Below are 18,299 nucleotides of genomic sequence, written 5' to 3'. Positions count from 1 at the left end.
AATTTGAGACAAGTGAAGTAGGTGGAAGGTAGGCGGGAAGGCAACAGGACACTGCTGACCCGCACGCTACACGGACCTGATCCTGATCCTCTCGAGCATGAATGTATGATTGTAGTACATTAAAAAAAATGTGCGTCAGGCGAAGTAGGCCGAAGGGAGGCAGGAAGCCACGGCGCATATGCTGTATATACAATACCAAAGCCCGACTGACCTTGCGTCATCTCAGGCCCACCTCTGCCTGACCCCATAAAATGAGTGTGGGTAATGCATTGAAACTAGAAGACAGGCAGGGCAGAGGAGCAGAGCAACGGCAACGATTTGCACTGCAGCTCGGCACGCCGCTTGCATTCCCATCCCCGGCACCACTTCCTCCTGAAAACTTTGAACGCCATAGGCCAGATTGTACGGACAGGCAAGGATGGGTTGAGGGGTCAGAGGGGCAGACCCATCCTCCCAATAAATCTGAGAGCCAGTTTCGGGATCTTGACCCGTTGTATGCTGGCGCAGACGCAGTACCGCTGTCGACCAACAGAGGCATATAGTCCTCCTTTGTACAAGAAGCCCGCACAGTTCCTATAAATTACTGCATTTGTTTGTCTCGCAGCTTGGATATGTGTTCCATGATACTTTTATTTGATTGATTTAGCCGTTGGTTGATGTTGAGAACGTTTGTATTTATCACTGGAATTTTCTTTTGGCTACCGTCATAGCGGTTTGACATGCAAACCTGCAAATTGGACTTAAAAAAATTGTTTTAGTTGTGTTACTTTACACATTCATCTACCTTGCCCATAATTACACTGGTAAACATTTTTTTTCCATCTGAGATGCAATTAAACGTTTATAGATTTTTTTTTGTGTGCAAATTCCAAATCTACGCTGATTATTTTTTCTTTAGCTCATCAGGTTTTTATATTTTGTATATATATATATATATATATATATATTTGAATTATAAAAACAATATCCATTAGCAATGGACAGATGAAGCTTCATGAAGCACTTGTTATTTTTGACGCCTCTAGATGGCACTCTCACACTGTCCCGTGAAAAATGTTTTATAGTGTCCCGTGAAAAATGTTTTATATTTTGTAATTTTTTTTTTTTTTTAATTTCACATAAATGTAAATGTCTGTAAGGCCCTTTCACAAAAATAAAAATGAAAAAAATGGCCATAAGTGTTTTTCCCAGCACCGAAATGAAATATGATTCAGTTATGTTTAGTAATATTTACGAAATAAGGGTTATGTTTCGTGACTGGTATAATTTTTTTCGGAAACGCCATGACTGTAAATTGGAATGTGGTGTACTCTCTCCAGCTTTTACAGGACATTTAAAAAACAAAAAATGAAATTATCTCAAAATCCTGATGTGGTAGAAAAATTAAATTTAGATACACATAAAAGTGTGCCTGATTAAAATTTGCTGGATTTTCCAACTTTCGGAGAGTTTTCTTTTTTCAGCGCACCAAATCACTTCCCAGCTGCAATTGGTGGAATTTTATCCGACAGTCTACCCTGTGGCATGTAAAATCTATTGAATGTAGTGTTTTTTAGGTCTCACTCCTTGCTTGCTTCTCAGTGTTCCTGCCTAATCGCCATTTGATATTTTTTACCTAAATCTATTATAATCTATGTGACATTTCCTTTGTGCGCAACAACGCAGACAACCAAATCTAGTAATTCTCGATCCAGCCTTTTCCTTTCATATTATTTAGTTTGCAAATTCACACAGTCATGCCAAATACACACTCCCTGTAAAAGTCATGCTAGTCATTTCCGGAGCAGTGTTGACTGCAGACGGGGAGCTACGGGGGCAGAGAGGCTCCCTAAGGTGACATAGACATGATGTACACAACCATAATCTTTTGTAATAATAGTCTGTGTGGTGCTGCGCATCGCTGTTTTTGGAACAAGCAGAGGATATGCTTACGGAGCACCAGAGGCGATTGCTGGAGCTTATCCACCTCTGAATTGTTGATTGTTAAATATATAACGGCGTTTAAAAATGTATTCAAGAAAGCGCTTGTCATTTAGAAACTCTTTGGTTTCTTTTTTTTTTTTCATATTAATTTAAACCCATTGAAGCGTGGCATATCTGAGGCTTAATGGCAAAAAAAAACCATGTATACCGAACAGTTTTTAATGCATAATATCCTCGACGCTCGGCTTCACCGGCAGTCAATGGGCAGTAGTGGATGGACCAGATGCTGAGACTCCGTATCATAATTAGAGCATCCGAGCAGTCGCAGTTTGCCCGCATGGCGTGCAGTTCTTGTGCTTCAGCTCTGAAGCGCGACCGTTCAGTCGAGCCCCCCGCTGTGCTCTTTGGAAAGGTAAACCCTGATCACGCTTGCATTGTCAGGCGTGTAGGCGAGATGGAGAGCGCTGCGTCAGCTTCATACTTTGAATGAAAAAAAAAAACCCCACCACAACCGATTGACCAATTTGACGATTATAAAGCAATACGACGAATATCGTAATAATGAGATGTGTAAATAGGCAAAGATTCGCTGCCTGTGAAAGTCACCTGTGTAATAATTTCACACAAATACTGTAATTGATGCTGTAAGTTGTCAATTGGGCTATATTTCCTTCCAATGATATTCGAGAGATTAATCCTAATGAGTGTGAATTGTTTTTTTTTTCCCCTCAATTTGTGATTACTGGATCCTATTTGGGTTTAGCGGATGTGTTGGAGCAATCAGTAGTTTTGGTGTTCAGTCCTCTCAGAGGAAGAATTAGAGATAAATCCGAAGATAAATGAGCACACAGTATGTACAGGAAATGCACGAGTCACACTTGATAGATAATACAGAGCAGCTCAGCTGGGACTCTTCTTCGTCTTTCTTCTATCTGCTTATGTCCACTAATTTGTCTGTCTGCCCTCGCTATTCTCACTTTTTTCTACCTTAGCCCTTCCTCCTTTGGTAAATCCATCTGTTCTGTAATTTCCTCTGTAGAATTGCTTTGTTCCCCCAATCACCCCCGCTCTCTTATTTACTGAGTGGAGCGCAGGAATGGAAGAGGTAATGGTAGCATGACAAAAAAGGTTTGTTGTTTCGGTGCTTCTGCTCGCAACTCTGTATTATCTCCCTCTGGCTCCCTCCTGGGCTTTTGTTTTCTCATTATTTCCCAATCACACATTCTAGCGTTAGCCATTTCAATATACAAACAAACAAAAAGAAAAGTATTAGAACAGTGGTGCCAATCCCTTTATTTTATTTTTGCAGGTGTGTAAAAAATAGCTCAGATGATTTTGTTTGACAAAAAAGCGGTCTCTTTTAATGATAAATAATAAAAGCATTCTTTTTTTCATGTCTGTTTTTTTTTTTTTTTTTTTCTTTTTCCTCCTCCTTGATCGGATATATATCAGTGCGACAACCCATCCCTGAGATGCCTGCTGCTGACATCGCCAAAAAACACTCTGCCTCTGGGAAACGTAGTTTCCATCCACCCGCCTCATTTCCCAAGATGCTTCTGGCCTCGACTTCTATAAATCAGAAACACCCGTTCCATAGAAATGCAAATGTTGGTGGTGGGGCACTTAAATTCGCAAAGAGATATATCGCTGCCTCTTGCTTGCTTGCCTATGTATGTGTGTGCGTGCGCACGTGTATGTGTGTGTATTGAAGAAAATCAGTCCTTAGAACCAACCTTTTTTTCGAATTTGAATGTGTAAATATGGAAGCATTATTCCAGGTGACCATGTTTGTGTATGAGAGAGCAAAGACAAAGATGAAGCAACACACGTGATGAGAAACAAGGAATGGAGTGATGAATGTCTTGATGTGCATGGTAGCGTTCTTGGTCGGGCAGCCAATGATGGATGTTTCTTGAACAGATTTAGTGAGAATGACGCTTTAGCTGCAGAATGGTCAGTGACAGGACCCTCTGTCCCTGACTGCTCCCCTGCGTGGAGCGCAGGTGTCAGCAAGCACTGGATGAAATACTGCCATGTCAGCCCCTCTATTACGCCTCAGCGGAGAGGAAAGAGAAGCAGAAAAAAAACGGCAGACAGGATCTGTACAGTATCGATTGTTAATCCTTTCTTCGTTCAGGCCAAATTCACTTGAATATCAGAAAGAGGAAGAGTTGAAGTGGGCATCATTTTGTTTTCTGGTTCGAACCGCTTTTTCAGTGCTTTGAAGGGCGACCAATAGAGAGATTGTTGTGAGTTTATTCAATTTAATTTGATGCCGATAGACAACTCTATGCACAAAATGTAAAAAAAAAAACGAACAGACATCCATCCATTTTATTATTGAATAATATATGTATTGGTTAAATGCTAAAAATCGAATAAGTTCTCTGCAAATGTGCCAAGTGGAAAATACTGTGTAGTTGGCAGCCTGATGGGGGAAGAAAAGAAAACAAAGTAGCACCTCATACTGTGATCAAAGCAGGATAACAAAACAGCAACTCACACTAAAAATAAATACTTGAATGTTATCAAAACACCAATGAATATTTTGAGTACATCTTTTCTGGTGATTTGTCGTTCAAATTAATCTTACTACTTCAGAGTTTTACCTATCAAATTTACTGGCTTGCACAGGAACTGAAATGTAAGATTAATGATGCACAATTATAATCAAGAATATTTCACTTTTTTTCTATCTTAAAGGGGAAGTCAACCCCACAAATTTCTTTACAAGAATTTCTTCTATAAAGACCCATGGCGTTCTGATTAAGATTGCGTTTTCGGAATATAAATTAATATCCCCATGTTTTTAGCCATCTCTTGGGGCGGACATTTTGCCACTTCCGTCCACTGAAAATGACATCACAGTGACTCAGGACTCAGCTCTCGACCAATCATGGCTCAGCTTAACTCATATTCCACAAACATAATATTAATCAGTGCCATGTTTAGACTTGTGATGACGCATGGAACATTTTATTGCAATTAATTTACCTTTAAAAAAAAAAATCCACGCGTGAGTGAGGCATTTATATCTTTTTCATTTGATGACCTGTGTGTGTGTGTGTTGTACCTGTCCATTCAAGCCTGAATTAGCACTGTCACCTAAACGATCATAATGAGTCAATTTTACAGGGTAAATCTCTTCTACCTATTCTAATCAGCACTGGACACAGCCGCGCGCACACACGCACACACGCACACACCGGCTCACAAATATGCAGAGTGCTGCACTGTGAGCAATCCTACGCTAATTACCTTCCAATTAGATTTACTATTATTCCCTAATAACCTGACTGGAGCAGGCTAATCATATGTTTGAGTCATGCTCTAATGCAGTCAGGCCCAGTGTGGGGTCAAACTCAATTTGGTTTAGCGACATGGAAGGAATATGCTCTCTCATTTGCTTTGCCGGCCCATGCTGAGGCAGACCATAGCGGGCTATAAAAATCAACTTAACGCTAAGCTGTCACTCACTTGTGGCCCTTACCAGAACGTGTCGTTGGAAGTGGTTCTTTTCACATATCAGTTTCTACACAATGTCACATCAGACTGCATTAAATCAAATGTCTGATTGTGGCGTATGTGTGTCTTTTAATACAGCAGCCATTGTATATATCAGAATGCCTCCCTTCATAAATAGTGTATTATTATTATCTTCATGAATTAGTCATAAAGTGAACATGCAAATTTAGGAGTTACTGCACACAGACAGGTCACATAAAAAGTGTACCTGCACAGGTTAGTAAGATCCAACGATCGAGCTGTTTTCAGGTTGTGTGTGTGTGAGTGTTTCAGCGACATATATGCCAGATAGACTCACGAGGGGTTGGGACATTTTATCAGATGGCATAAAGCCTCCAGTCAGCATATGTCGGTGATATAGCACTGCACTCACACACGCTACTATTCACGTATGTATTTCAGTCACTATATCGTTTTTTTTTTTTCCATTAACACACAGCATGGGTGGTGAAGGATTCTTACCAACCTATTAGGTTTTAAATGTTAACGCTGTTCATGGTTGATGTAAAAACGTGCTGATTTTTATTCTTTGCAAGAATGAAACGTTTCGCACGATATAACTCATCTGTTGGCCGAGCAATGCCGGTACCTACACCGGCTGCTGAGGCTGGCAAATAGCTGAGAGTGGAGATTGGAGCCCAGCTGCTTTCCGGGCTGATAGGCAGGCACTCAAGCAGGGTGTGGATGTCTGGGCTAGGGACAGACTCCCTGGAGAGGGCCACGTTTAGCAGCAGATGCTGTTTTGCATTTTATTCAAGGCGTAGTCAGGGCGGAGCCAAGAGGCTCTGCAGACATTTGAAGGAGCCAATGAATTGGGAGTGTTTAGTCACACTGCCTTGTTGGTGACTTGGTTAAATGTGTTATTGACAAAGCAATGCATGGACAAATTGTCGTGATTCACGATTTTTGCGTAAATCTCTTATATCGTCGTCAAAGGCAGGAAGAAGACAAGTCCATTTTAAAAGATGGAACATCTATCCTTTTTGACTCTCTCCAGTTCAGTTTTGCTCTAGATGGTCATTTGAAACCTTCTTCTCTAAAAGTCAAACCAAGAAAATATATATTTTGGGGAGATAGCCTCTCTTATCGTCTCTTATCCAAGTGTGTCTTAGTGTTGTCTGATCAATATGGTCCCTCCATTTGGGTTGATGACAAAAAGTACTAATAAAAATATCCAAAGTGTAATTAAAAATATATATATATTGAAATACATGGATAAATACAGTACAATTTAATGAACAGACTAAATAATATTTTCATCTCTTCAAAAATATTTCCCTAGTAGCTCACATTTAACATGTACAAAAGCTCCTCTTCAATTCAATGAATAGGGCCAAGGTGGGGCACTTCATTCCTGACCCATGATGTCAAATTTTACATTTTATCATATCTCTGCAGCTTTGAAAGTCTGCTTTCCAACAATGGCTGCCATCTTAAGTTCATGACTTAGTGTGGTCACGCTTGCTCGATCTTACGTGATGTTGCGAGTGTGGCTCACCTTGCTGAGGACAGCCACCTCACGGATGAAAGAAGAATGCCTAACGTCGTCACCCTGTCAGGTGTTTGGTTCTTTTCAATAATGGCTTTCTTTCGAAGCACTGCCTCGACTCACCCAGCAGGGACTGGCCGCTGCTCTCAAAGTCACTTCTCCTGCCGAGTCAATCTGGCTGCAGAAAGACTTGTCAGTTCCTTGCTCGAGCTCTCCCTCACTTAATTCACAATCTACCAATTTTGACTTGACCTGCTCTTTCGCACCTTTAACCAGTTGCAAATTACAAACTCTCACCAGGACCTTTTGTCTGTGATGTCCTCATTTTGCATAACAGGCGGATAGACTGAAAACTCTAAATATTTCAAGACCATCAATCTGACTTTGATGGCGACTTTGAAGCCTCAATGACACCGGCCTTATAAGTTTACACCAGAATCAGTTAATACTGCAAGAAAACACGTACAGTATTCGTAAAACATATATGACGACAACACAAATATAATTATATTTTTAGGCGCCGCAGCTGACAGATTTTTTTGTTGTTGTCTTGCGTTTTATCAAATGAGAGCGACGGCAAAAGCGACGGGGTATCATCATTTGCATTGTTTTGCATAAAGGTGTGACGAGAGACGTTATGCTGGACTTTGCATTTTCCAAGAGAAACTCATCAGCATGCCGTCGGCTGACATCTGATATGACATATTGCATTAATAGCAATAAAATGCATTCCAGGTTGCAAAGTAATTGATGACAGTTTATTGAACAAGCGGAGGACAGAAAGTCAAATGTCCATTAAATCCGCGCCGGGCGAAATAAAAATATGCTTAGGCGAAATCAATGTAATGTATGCACCTCACAGATAGAAACAAATGACCTGAAAAACATCCCCCGTCTGAAACGGTCCAAATCTGGCGATGAATTGTGAGTATATTGTTGTCATTTCGATTGATTCAAAGATATAATCATCTGTATGCTTCTGGTGCAATCAATAATCTCATGGTTGTGCAGTATAGCGTAAATAGAATTTAATATTATGGATACATGGCACTATCAAACAAGATAATATACCGTATATTTACATTATATTTTAAACTCCTCGTCGTAGCATTTTTGGAATTTCTCTTTGCATCTGTGAATGGAATGTACATTCTCAGTAGTAGTAGCTGTTGTATTAGTTGTAAAATATTTCACAATAATTTTTGAAAGGGTGGGTTTTGCTTGTCTCTGTCATTAATGTGTCGACACAAGTAAAAACGCAGAGCGTGGTGAGTGACATGGGTGCCAGAAATATTGCCCTTCCAGTGTCAGCAGAGCAAAGGCCTTTTGGCACCTTTTTCCACCTTTCGAGCTTGAACCGTTTTGATGACATTAGCAGTACTTGAGCTTTTCTGTAGTTCAAGCGGGGAGAAAAAAAACACGTTACATTTGTGGAAAGAAGCGTATTCACGGCTGGTCACGAGTCAATAACTGGGGGCGGGGCTTTGTGTCACTTTTGATTCACAAATGAAAAGTACAAAGTTTGACTTTCAGTGTCTACTAATGTCAACTTCCTCTATTTTCATCAAGAATATTACCTTATTTTGAAGTCACTTTCAACGGGAAGGGTTTCTCAAACTTGGAGCGTACGTTAAGATCACTTTGCTGAGTGTTGTTGCAAAATCTATTCAACCGAGCCGGTGTCTGCTCAACCTTCTGTTGTCGACTAGGCGCGTACTCTCATGTTGTTTTTCAAGGTGTCTTCAAATATTAGGGGTCTTTCACTGCAATAACAGACTCGCATATTAAACGTGAGACCGACTCTTGATGTCAAGGATTTCTTGTTATACTTGCACGCTGGAGACACAATGCCACTAATCTTTGAATGATTGTTTCATAGTTTTTTTTCCAGCACCCAATGTTGAAAGTAAGATGTACAGCGCATACAAACGAAATCTTAAAGCAGGTCTTCATCAACTTATCCACAATGAAGTTGCAGGTGACCTAGCGCTTGTCATGTGAGGTGTCCTCTTCCATAGCCACACCTGGAAGTATTTCTGCGTGTATGGGAATGTTTAGCCGACTAAAAAGCACAAAATAAAAATCAACACCTTTGTTGTTAATTCGTTGTTGGCTTCTTATGCCATCCTAGCATGTAGGGAGGTTGCAAATTTGGAGAATAAAACTCCCAGGTTAGCTTAGCGCTAGCTACCTGTTATGACAAAACACAGATGGATTTAAACGTTTATCAAAAGCATTGGGTCTTGAAAATTTAGTTTTTGCGCAACGAGTAACCCATTTGAGTTAATGAATGAAAACGAACGCGGAATTTGGGTCCGAGTCTGAGCGCTACTTTTTTAGCTGGTCAACACTTTGCAAAATTACAGACCAAGAGTAGAAATTTTTGAATCAATGTCAAATTTTCCATATTTGGACACAAGAGGTTTCCGTCCGACATCTTTCATTCACACTCACATTCAGAGCAATGGACAATTATAAGTTTTTAATTCATCTCATTAACATGATTTTTTTTTAACATGGGAGGAAGCCAGAGATCCTGGAGAAAACTCACAGTAAGTAAAGTGAGAGCATGGGAAAAAAAGTACGGACTGAGCTGAGATTGCGGCCTTGAGAACAGACAAACCACTATGTCATATGCCGACATTTTTATTTTATGTTTAAACCACGGGCTTGTAAAAATGAGCTGAGGATCAAATTTTAGACAAGCTTGTTTGAGTTTGAGGATATCCTCTTATTGGTGCGCTCGCTGGGATCTTTCCAAAAACAGGTGAGATCTTTACTACACACAAATGGCAGAATAACTTTTCCTTTTTTCAAGCTCTCCACAAACGCTCATAATAAAGGTTGGTCATCTGAAACATAACGGGATTTGAGCACAGGAGCTGACGAAGCATTATGGCAGACGGCACGCTAACTACGGTGATGCATGGACATTAACGCACAATATAGGTTGGGAAATGCCAGCCTATGCATTTTATGTCCGGCAATGATACTTAACTGTGGCGTGATTAAAATAAAATACACAGTATAATTTCAAGGATCCTTGGTGTGTGGTCACCAATTAATATCATTGAGGTTTACTGGGGGGCAGCTGGTCCCAACAAAGAAACATTGCATAGTTTGAGAGTCCCTATAAAACGGTGACATCCAATACATTGCTGTTTTAATGAATTTCGTAAACAACACGTCAATGTGTTTAGCATGATGCGTGAGCAGATTTTACAGCTCTTAGCAATTGAACAATGTCCCAAAAGCGTACGCTGGTTTTGGCAATAACCTGCATGTCATTAATCCTAATATCCAACTTTTACCAAATACAAATAAAATTATTACCTACATTTTGAATTATTACTTGGCAATGATCATAGGAAACATTTAAAGGTCAGGTTTCTTAAGATTCATTGCTGGATTTCTATGAAATTAGAAATCATCCATCCATCCATTTTCTGTACCGCTTCTCCTCACTAGGCTCGCAGGGGGGGGCGCTGGAGCCTATCCCAGCTATCTTCGAGCAGTAGGCGAGGGACACCCTGAACGGGTTGCCAGCCAATTGCAGGGCACACGTAGACAAACAACCATCCGCGCTCACACTCATACATAGGGGCAATTTAGAGAGTCCAATCAACCTGCCATGCATGTTTTGGGAATGTGGGAGGAAACCGGAGTACCCGGAGGAAACCCACGCAGGCACGGGGAGAATATGCAAACTCCACACAGGATGGCCGGAGCCGGGATCGAACCCACAACCGGTGCTGTCTCTCATTGTGAGGCCATCGTGCTAACCAGTCGACCACCGTGCCGCCCAATTAGGAATCATCCTAATGAAAATCATCATATATATATATATATATATATATATATATATATATATATATATATATATATATATATATATATATATATATATATATATATATATATATATATATATATATATATATATGCTGTCAAGTGATTACAGTTTTCTAACTAATTAATCGCAAAAATGTGCATAATTGATCGAGATTACTCAAGTTTCTCACTTGCAATTTTTTTACAAAGCTTGGGACCTATATTTACTTGAGTAAAATCTTGATCAAATCAATGTGGAAAAAGTATATTCCCACTCAGACTGTTGTAATTGCTTTCTTGGATCATTGAACATAATTCTTTTCCTGCAAAATACAGTAAAACAGTTTAGCGATATACCAAATCCAACCAGCTAATATGGTATTTGAATTTGGCTTCGCAAGCTGTGCAAATTATTTTGGATTTCTCAACACTTGCAGAGATTTGTAGAATCGTGTTGCATATTGATTTTTGATATATTGATCTTTTTATTCTTTTATTTGCTTATTTATTAGTTTTTTTTTTGTTTTGGTTTTTTTATCTGATCTTCCAACTCTGCCATTTTGTGCGTCTGGGTCATTTCAGCTCACGGTAATAATTGGTGCTGGTCTCTCCTGGAGCAGTTTACCATGCAGGTGCTGCATAGTGTAAATGAAAGTGATTGCGACACAGACTAGTAAATGATTAAAGTAAAGGCGTGATGGACAGCCAACTGCTCGCTCTACCTGGAGTGCCAGAGGGAAAATATCAGGAATGACGTTAACAAAAAGGGTTTTCCCCTCCCTCACAGTTAAAGCACACAAAAAAGTTCGCTTTGAAGCTCGCCAAATATGAGCCAGCCAGTCATTGTTCTTCATGCTCTGTTTATTTGGTTCTCAGTGTTGTTAGTGATGAAGTGGAAAAATGTTGATATTGTTAGAGTTGCTTATTTCTTTGGTCATTTTCTTGCCCCCCTTTTTTTTTTTTTTTTGCACTTTTAGAGTTTCCATTGTCATATCCCAGAAATCTTCAAAGTTTTTCCGAATTGGAAAGTGTGCTCATCTTCACAGCTTCGCGGCACTTTTAATAGGGTGGGATTCTTGATGGGGGGAGCCACTTCTCAATTCAGTCATCAATTATTGCTCGGAGCTTTGCCTCTGGCCTCCTGACAAGAATGCCAAACGAAAGTCGTTCAATAGCACCGCAGGTCTTTAGACGAGGCCAGAAATGCGGTGGATAATCTAATGAACGGAACTTGCTCAAAGCAAAGACCATCCCTACGTTGGCGATATTAAAATGTGTGTCTTTGGATTTTAACCGTAATGACTATTAAAGGGGAAAATGCACTTTTTCAGCAAATCATAAAACTGGGGCATGCCACATTAATTATTAACGCATATTAAACCTTTGTAGATCCTTTAGGACTGTGCATACTCAACTCTTTATTTTCCCCGTTTTCCAGGTCAGTAAGCCATATATTCACCTGGTGGGACTTATTTGCGTTAGATGCGACTCCTGCTGGTTTTAGGAGTGGAGGACTGCTTGGTGGCAGCCAGTTATGCTGAAAGCAGAAACACTAAAAACCGCTTCATGCAAATAAAGCGGCATCAGAAAGATCAGGAAGTGGGTTGCTGTTGGGCATGTAGTGAATGTCAAAATGTTTATGAAAGTAGGCTTTTAGGGTTTGTTTCTTTTAAATAGGAGTTTAATTTCACCAAATCTCACCAAAAGAAAATAGATGGGTGGAGTGGATGTTGTAGGGGTCACCAAAATCAGTGCTTGTCTTTGCCGGAGATTTTGGGTGGACCCTGTCACGGCTGTCAGGGTGTTCTCGTTTCTTTGTATGTTTCTGATCTCGCATTGGGTATCTTTGTTTTGAACCTTTTCTCTTTCTTCAACTGTTGCTGTAACCATTTTCTATAAGGATGACATCATGAGCATAGAAACGGTGATGTGGCAAGAATAACCCAAAAGTGTTTTCCATAAAAACTCCCTGGCAGTGATTTGCTGAACAAATCTTCCCGCTCTGAGCTCAGTTTCCACAGCATGCCTCAATTTATCGACTTCAAACCGGCATTTACAAACCCAGCTTGGTGTAATCTTTCTGCTTGAACTGCCTGCTCGAATGTTTTGTGGCCAACTGTTTATTGTAGTCGCATGAGAGTGCAGCCCATTGAATACGCGGGCCGCCTATCCTCCCTGCGTTGCGCATCCCTCTGGCGATAGGCTGCTGCTCCCCAACAAGAAGAGCTCGGCACAGGCCAAACTCTCTGAATGACTTTTTTTGGTCGTCTGTTTTTATGTGAGTGGCGTTTAGTGATGATTAGAGACAACGCACTGATGTTTATGAGAGACACGTGACGATGATTAGGGACAGTATTGCGAAGGCTAGCAAATATTTGTCACTCCCTTGCCACGCTTTGGGAATGTTTGGAACTGTTTGCCAACTCCAGGAGTCACAGGCAAATCTCTGGACCCGTCCCAGTGAAAAGTTGTGCAAACCTTCCTCAGCATTCAGTTTTCTGCTGTCCACTGTCAAAGTTGGACAAGTGTTACTCATAAAGTTGAACACAATGTATGATTGCCTTCTTCAAATATCTCTTTTATGAAATGCTTCATATTTATATATATATATATATGCTGTCAAGCAATTCTAACTTTAAACTTAAACTTATTAATCGCAAAAAGAATTATGTAATTAATTGTGATTAATCACATTTTTCAACTACTATTTTTTGTGAAGCTTTATTTTCAATATATATTGGAATTAATGTAAAATCTTCACATATGAAATATATTTTAATTAAAAAAATGTTATAATACCTTTCCTTTGATTCTTGAATACGATCTAAACGGTGTCAGCTTTACGAGCATTTTCCTTCAAAACAATTCTCAAAACTTATACATTTAGTTCTGCCCACAAGCACCACACTCCAGCAGTGTTGGTTTGCAAGGCCCAGTGGTAACTTGAGCACGGTGTTTTGTACAGCGTATATGGTACAATATTTGCAAAGTATGCAAATTATTTTTGAAGTAAATCAAACTGAGTTAAAATGGTTGAGATTAAACAGTCTTTAAATTGGCCAATGCGTGTCAGTGCTACCCACAAAAGTGTATTGGTAACCATGTTCACGTGATTTCTCGCACTGGCGAACCATGAAGAACTTGGGCCTCACGTAATTTTTCCCACTATTTTGCAAACACTTGCCACTGTTAGCCAAGCAATGGATTCGCTATGCGATAAGCAAAAACGTAAAAACGTTTGCGAACGTGTTCGCAACATATTTCCCAAATCTTACTATATTTGCGAGAATTCTGCTGTCAGTGAGATACGTGCTTGGAAACTGTTCAATGATGATGCTATTAAGTTGAAAGACAGTAAAAACTAAGTTCAATGACAGCCAGACAGATGTACAATGTCCAAAAATAATTTCAGGAGATTCCGGAACGATCCCCCCTCCTACCGCTAGCACTGTATTTCTCCATAGGCCTTCGGAAATATCTATACATACTTTTATATGTATTTCATTATACACATTAGCTGTGTGATTATCTTTTTCATGTAATCCATCCATCACCCCGCTCAGTTACCCCTCCACTTGAATCAATGCTCCTAAAAAAATCATTACGGGCATAAAACAATACATATACGGTGATATGCAACTGACGTTAAGTAATTCCTCTGCTCTGTATTCATGAATCAATTTGTTTCATCTTTCCGATGCAAAGTGTTTGAACGTGAAAAGAGAGGAGCACTGCGTATCTGCATTGCTCTTATTTTCCCCTCCATCATTCGATCCCCCGCGCGGCTTGTGCGGCTCGGCCCACCCTTCCTCCCCCTCCTCGTCTCCTCCACGCAGGAGGTGCGTAAAAGACAGTTGCTGTGTGAAACGTAATCATTTCGCCTGTGTCATAGTGCGCCAATCAGCACGCATAACATCAAATTATAGATAAGCTATTGCTTGCTTTCACCGAGGGCCCACAGGTGGACGGAATGTTGGATGGGGGAGGGTGAGAGAATTACTGGAGTGGTGGTGGTGGGGGGGGTGTATGTGGTTCCTTCCACAATATAGCTCATTATTCAGCCATTAGCTCTTTTCTTTCTGGGGAAATGCCTCGCTTAAAGGAAAATATCCTCTACACAACTGAGCTATAAATTAAATTAAGCCGTTGCATTAGCGCTGTAATGTGTGTGCGTGCATGTGTTTTGTGTGGATTATCGCTCTCATTCATAATTATTTCCGGAATGCCTTTGTTTTGAGAGATGGGTATTATGCCCCATTGCGAGAATTGTTCAAGGAAAAGAAAAAGAGAGAAAATTCAAGCAATCCTTGATATATATATATATATATATATATATATATATATATATATATATGTTTTTTTTTTTGATTGAACAAAGCCTATAAGCAGCTGGTTGCAAAGCGCTCTTGTAGCGTCGAGATTGTGTTAATCCTCTTGTGACTAAATTGATTTACAGGCGCAACAATGTATTTAGGATTAAATGCATTGAGCATTTTATAGATTTGGTTTCCTTTCAAGTGCATTCACAATTACATTTGGAAAAGAGTTGTACGAATGTGCATCGTAAATGAGTTTCCTTGTGTGGAATTTATTATCGATTAGGGGTGTCTTCATGCAAATTAGCTACATTGGAGTCCGCAATTTAGGTGCAAATTACCACTTGTTACCACTGAGTTTAGTGTGTGTGAATAATTTATTAATTTTTATATATATATATATATATATATATATAATATATAATATATAATATATATATATATATATATAATAAAATGGATTTTTTTTTATTCCAGAACAATGTGGAAAAATGATGCTAAGCTAAGGATGCTAATTAATATATATATATATATATATCATACACACACATGCTCTCCGTCTCAACCCCCTCCCAATCCCATCATCTTTTCTCCAATCTCCTTCCCTTAAGGACCTCCCAAGCCTCCTTTGCCCCGCCTCCCTGCCTCTCCCTCCTCCCTTCTTCTGCTTCTCTGTGTTTCTCTTTTCTGTCTCAACCTCCCTCCCTTCCCCATTTGCATGCCCCGGCTTCTCCACCTCTTTCTCAAAGTAAACAGAGGCGAGAAGAACAGAAGCGGTGGCATCACTTTGCTCGCACTTCCCTCGACTTCCCGCACCTTGCAAGCACTTTTTACGCAGTCCTCCCTCTCCGTCACTTGGAGTTTCATCTGCACGCGCCTGTGTGTGTGTGTGTGTGTGTGGTTGGGCATCCCTCGTCTGCATCCGCTTAAGTAGTAAGTGTCTGCCTACGCATCGCTACCGCTGAAAGAACGCTAGAAGGAAGGGCACAAGAAGTAGAGAGCGAGCGAGGTTGTGAGGTGAGAGGAGAGACAGAGTGGTGCATCTGCCCAAAAGAAAAAAAAAGAAAAAGGGGTGTCTCTATGAGTAAGGTGTCCCGTCTTCACATGCTGTGCTCTATGGCAAACTCTGGCTGTGTTCTGCTGTCCGGGACCGGGATGTTACCCCATTCTCTGCAATGCCCTCCCGCCTTCCTCTATCTGCCCCAGGTAAGCGTCCCCCAGTGCAATTGCACCGTTATTCTTTCATCCACTTTGGCTGAACTTTTTTTCACTTTCTAATTGTTGCGTCACGAATGCCTCACTAGCTCAATAACTCAATATGTGATTTATTCTTTTATTTTTTTTTTTTAACGCAAATAAGGTTTAAATCATTTCTTAAATGATTCAAAATGAATCGAACACGACGCTAATTCCCCTGAAACTTTTTGGGGTGTGTGTTTTTGCTGCAAATTGGAATCTAAACAGGATATCAGTGACTAATCCAATGAATCATATGAAAATGTGTGAATTTTGTGCTGATGCAATCCTAATTTGTTCTGATTTTATGAGTTGCTTTGATACTTCATCCTTGTATGTCTGTGGCACGCTCACAACTTCATGCCAGCGTGCATGTGTGTCTCTGAGCTGTGTTGTGCGTGAGAAGAGAATAAGAGTGTGTGTGTGTGTGTGTTCGCACGCGTGAGCATGTGCGAATGTTCTGTGGGCAGCAGGACAGTGACAGATGTCGGCTCCGAACTGAATTAGACAATAGAACCAAATGACTACTGGCGCACTTCTTGAAGTGGCCCCACTCAGATGGCTGTGTTTCTATTAACTGTGCCTCATTTCCTTAGTTATCACTCTGCGGGCTTCGCTCAGTTTGCCTATACTGTAAAAGTATTCAATTGACTCCACATTGGTCAATTACCGGGCCGCATTTTGACTGTGTGTGTTTTTTTTTTTTTACTTTTACTGCTGGCACGTGTGCACTAGTGGCAGAACCCCCCTCCTCTCTCTCTCTCCCCCCCCCCCAGATTTTTTTCCCTCCAGACAGTTTGTTATTGCAGGCATATAAAATATGATAAGACTGGAGAGAGATGCCATATAAAATATGATCGGGCTGCAGTGAGCTAACCTGCCACGTCCAGCCTCCAAATAGCTGCCACACATCACCTTTACGGGACGGCACAGAACCACCAGCCGGCTGGCAGCACACGCACACAAAAAGGGTTACATGCACACATAACTCACAGAACATGCACCAGCTGGGACGCACGCACGCACACACAAACTTGAACCCGCAGTTCTCTGCGAGGACACGCACAATGAGTCCTCTGGGAAACCGTCTGTTAGTCCCTCGCCGTGTGTGTTCATTTATTTGCTTAGAGGATATTCCAGTTTTTTTTTTCTTATTTGAATTTTGCACAAATCTTATGAGGTGATTTAAAGTAGTCATGAAATTAAAAAAAAAAAAAAAAAAATCGGTGCTTTGCTTTTTGCTTTCAACAAAGCCATCAAAAGTGCCTTTTCCGAGCGTGACTTTGTCGAATTTGCACACGTTGGACGTTTAGTAAATTCGACTTGCTTGTTTCACAACACCGCATTCTCGTCTTAGATTTACGGCTTTTGTGCACTTCATTACCTGACATCTCTGATTTGCAATCATCGTGAATCGGATACCTTTCATTTTATCGTGCTTGAGTAAACAGTTGATGTTTTGGAGGGTTTGGAAACCAGGTATGACTCGCGCGTGCCGTACTTGCAATTAAATTTGATGGATGTTGGTGTTTTTAATTCTACTTTAAATGAATGTTCCTGGCAAAGGGTGAGAAACCGCGATATGAAAGATGCCAAGCTTTGGACTCGTCGAAGCAGGATCCCACGCTTCATGTGCCCTCTCCTCATCTATCCATCCATTTGCAGACAACATGGATCACAGCTAAACATCCGTGCACTCTAAAACATTCATCTCCTCCCTGTCTGTGTATTGAATTTCCATTCTCTCTCTCTTCTTCAATCCTTCTCTTTGTATTGCTCTCTCTCTCTCTCTCGCTCTCTTTTCCCAAGGCGACGGCTTGGGGGGGAAAAAAAAAAAAAGTCCTCGTAAGTCAATACGATGTGCTAAATCTGCTTGTGCAAGCTCCCTTGCTCTCCCCAGGGAGGGAGGGAAGGAGTTGTTGAAGGGAGGAATCTTTACCAAGGCGCACCTAATAGTTAAACACTTCCTTTCTGGTGGT

General features: G+C 40.6%; 1 protein-coding gene across 7 annotated transcripts in view; it reads left to right on the top strand.

The window, feature by feature from the left end:
• The window catches only part of rbfox3a (RNA binding fox-1 homolog 3a), a 286,766-nt gene that overhangs the window by 187,603 nt on the left and 80,864 nt on the right, over positions 1 to 18,299 (top strand). The window contains exon 1 of one of the 7 annotated variants that reach the window (XM_088284869.1): positions 15,860 to 16,290. The exons of the other annotated variants lie outside the window; for them this stretch is intronic. Within the exon in view, the coding sequence (XP_088140995.1) occupies positions 16,165 to 16,290 (126 nt within the window). The 5' untranslated portion in view covers positions 15,860 to 16,164. Of the gene's footprint in view, positions 1 to 15,859; positions 16,291 to 18,299 lie in introns of those variants that run through there. 7 annotated transcript variants of the gene reach the window in all.

Source organism: Idiotropiscis lumnitzeri, chromosome 20 (genome assembly GCF_059441095.1).
Source record: "Idiotropiscis lumnitzeri isolate Australia: NSW breed Sydney's pygmy pipehorse chromosome 20, RoL_Ilum_1.0, whole genome shotgun sequence".
Lineage (NCBI taxonomy): Eukaryota > Metazoa > Chordata > Actinopteri > Syngnathiformes > Syngnathidae > Idiotropiscis > Idiotropiscis lumnitzeri.
This window is presented reverse-complemented; position numbering and strand designations above follow the sequence as displayed.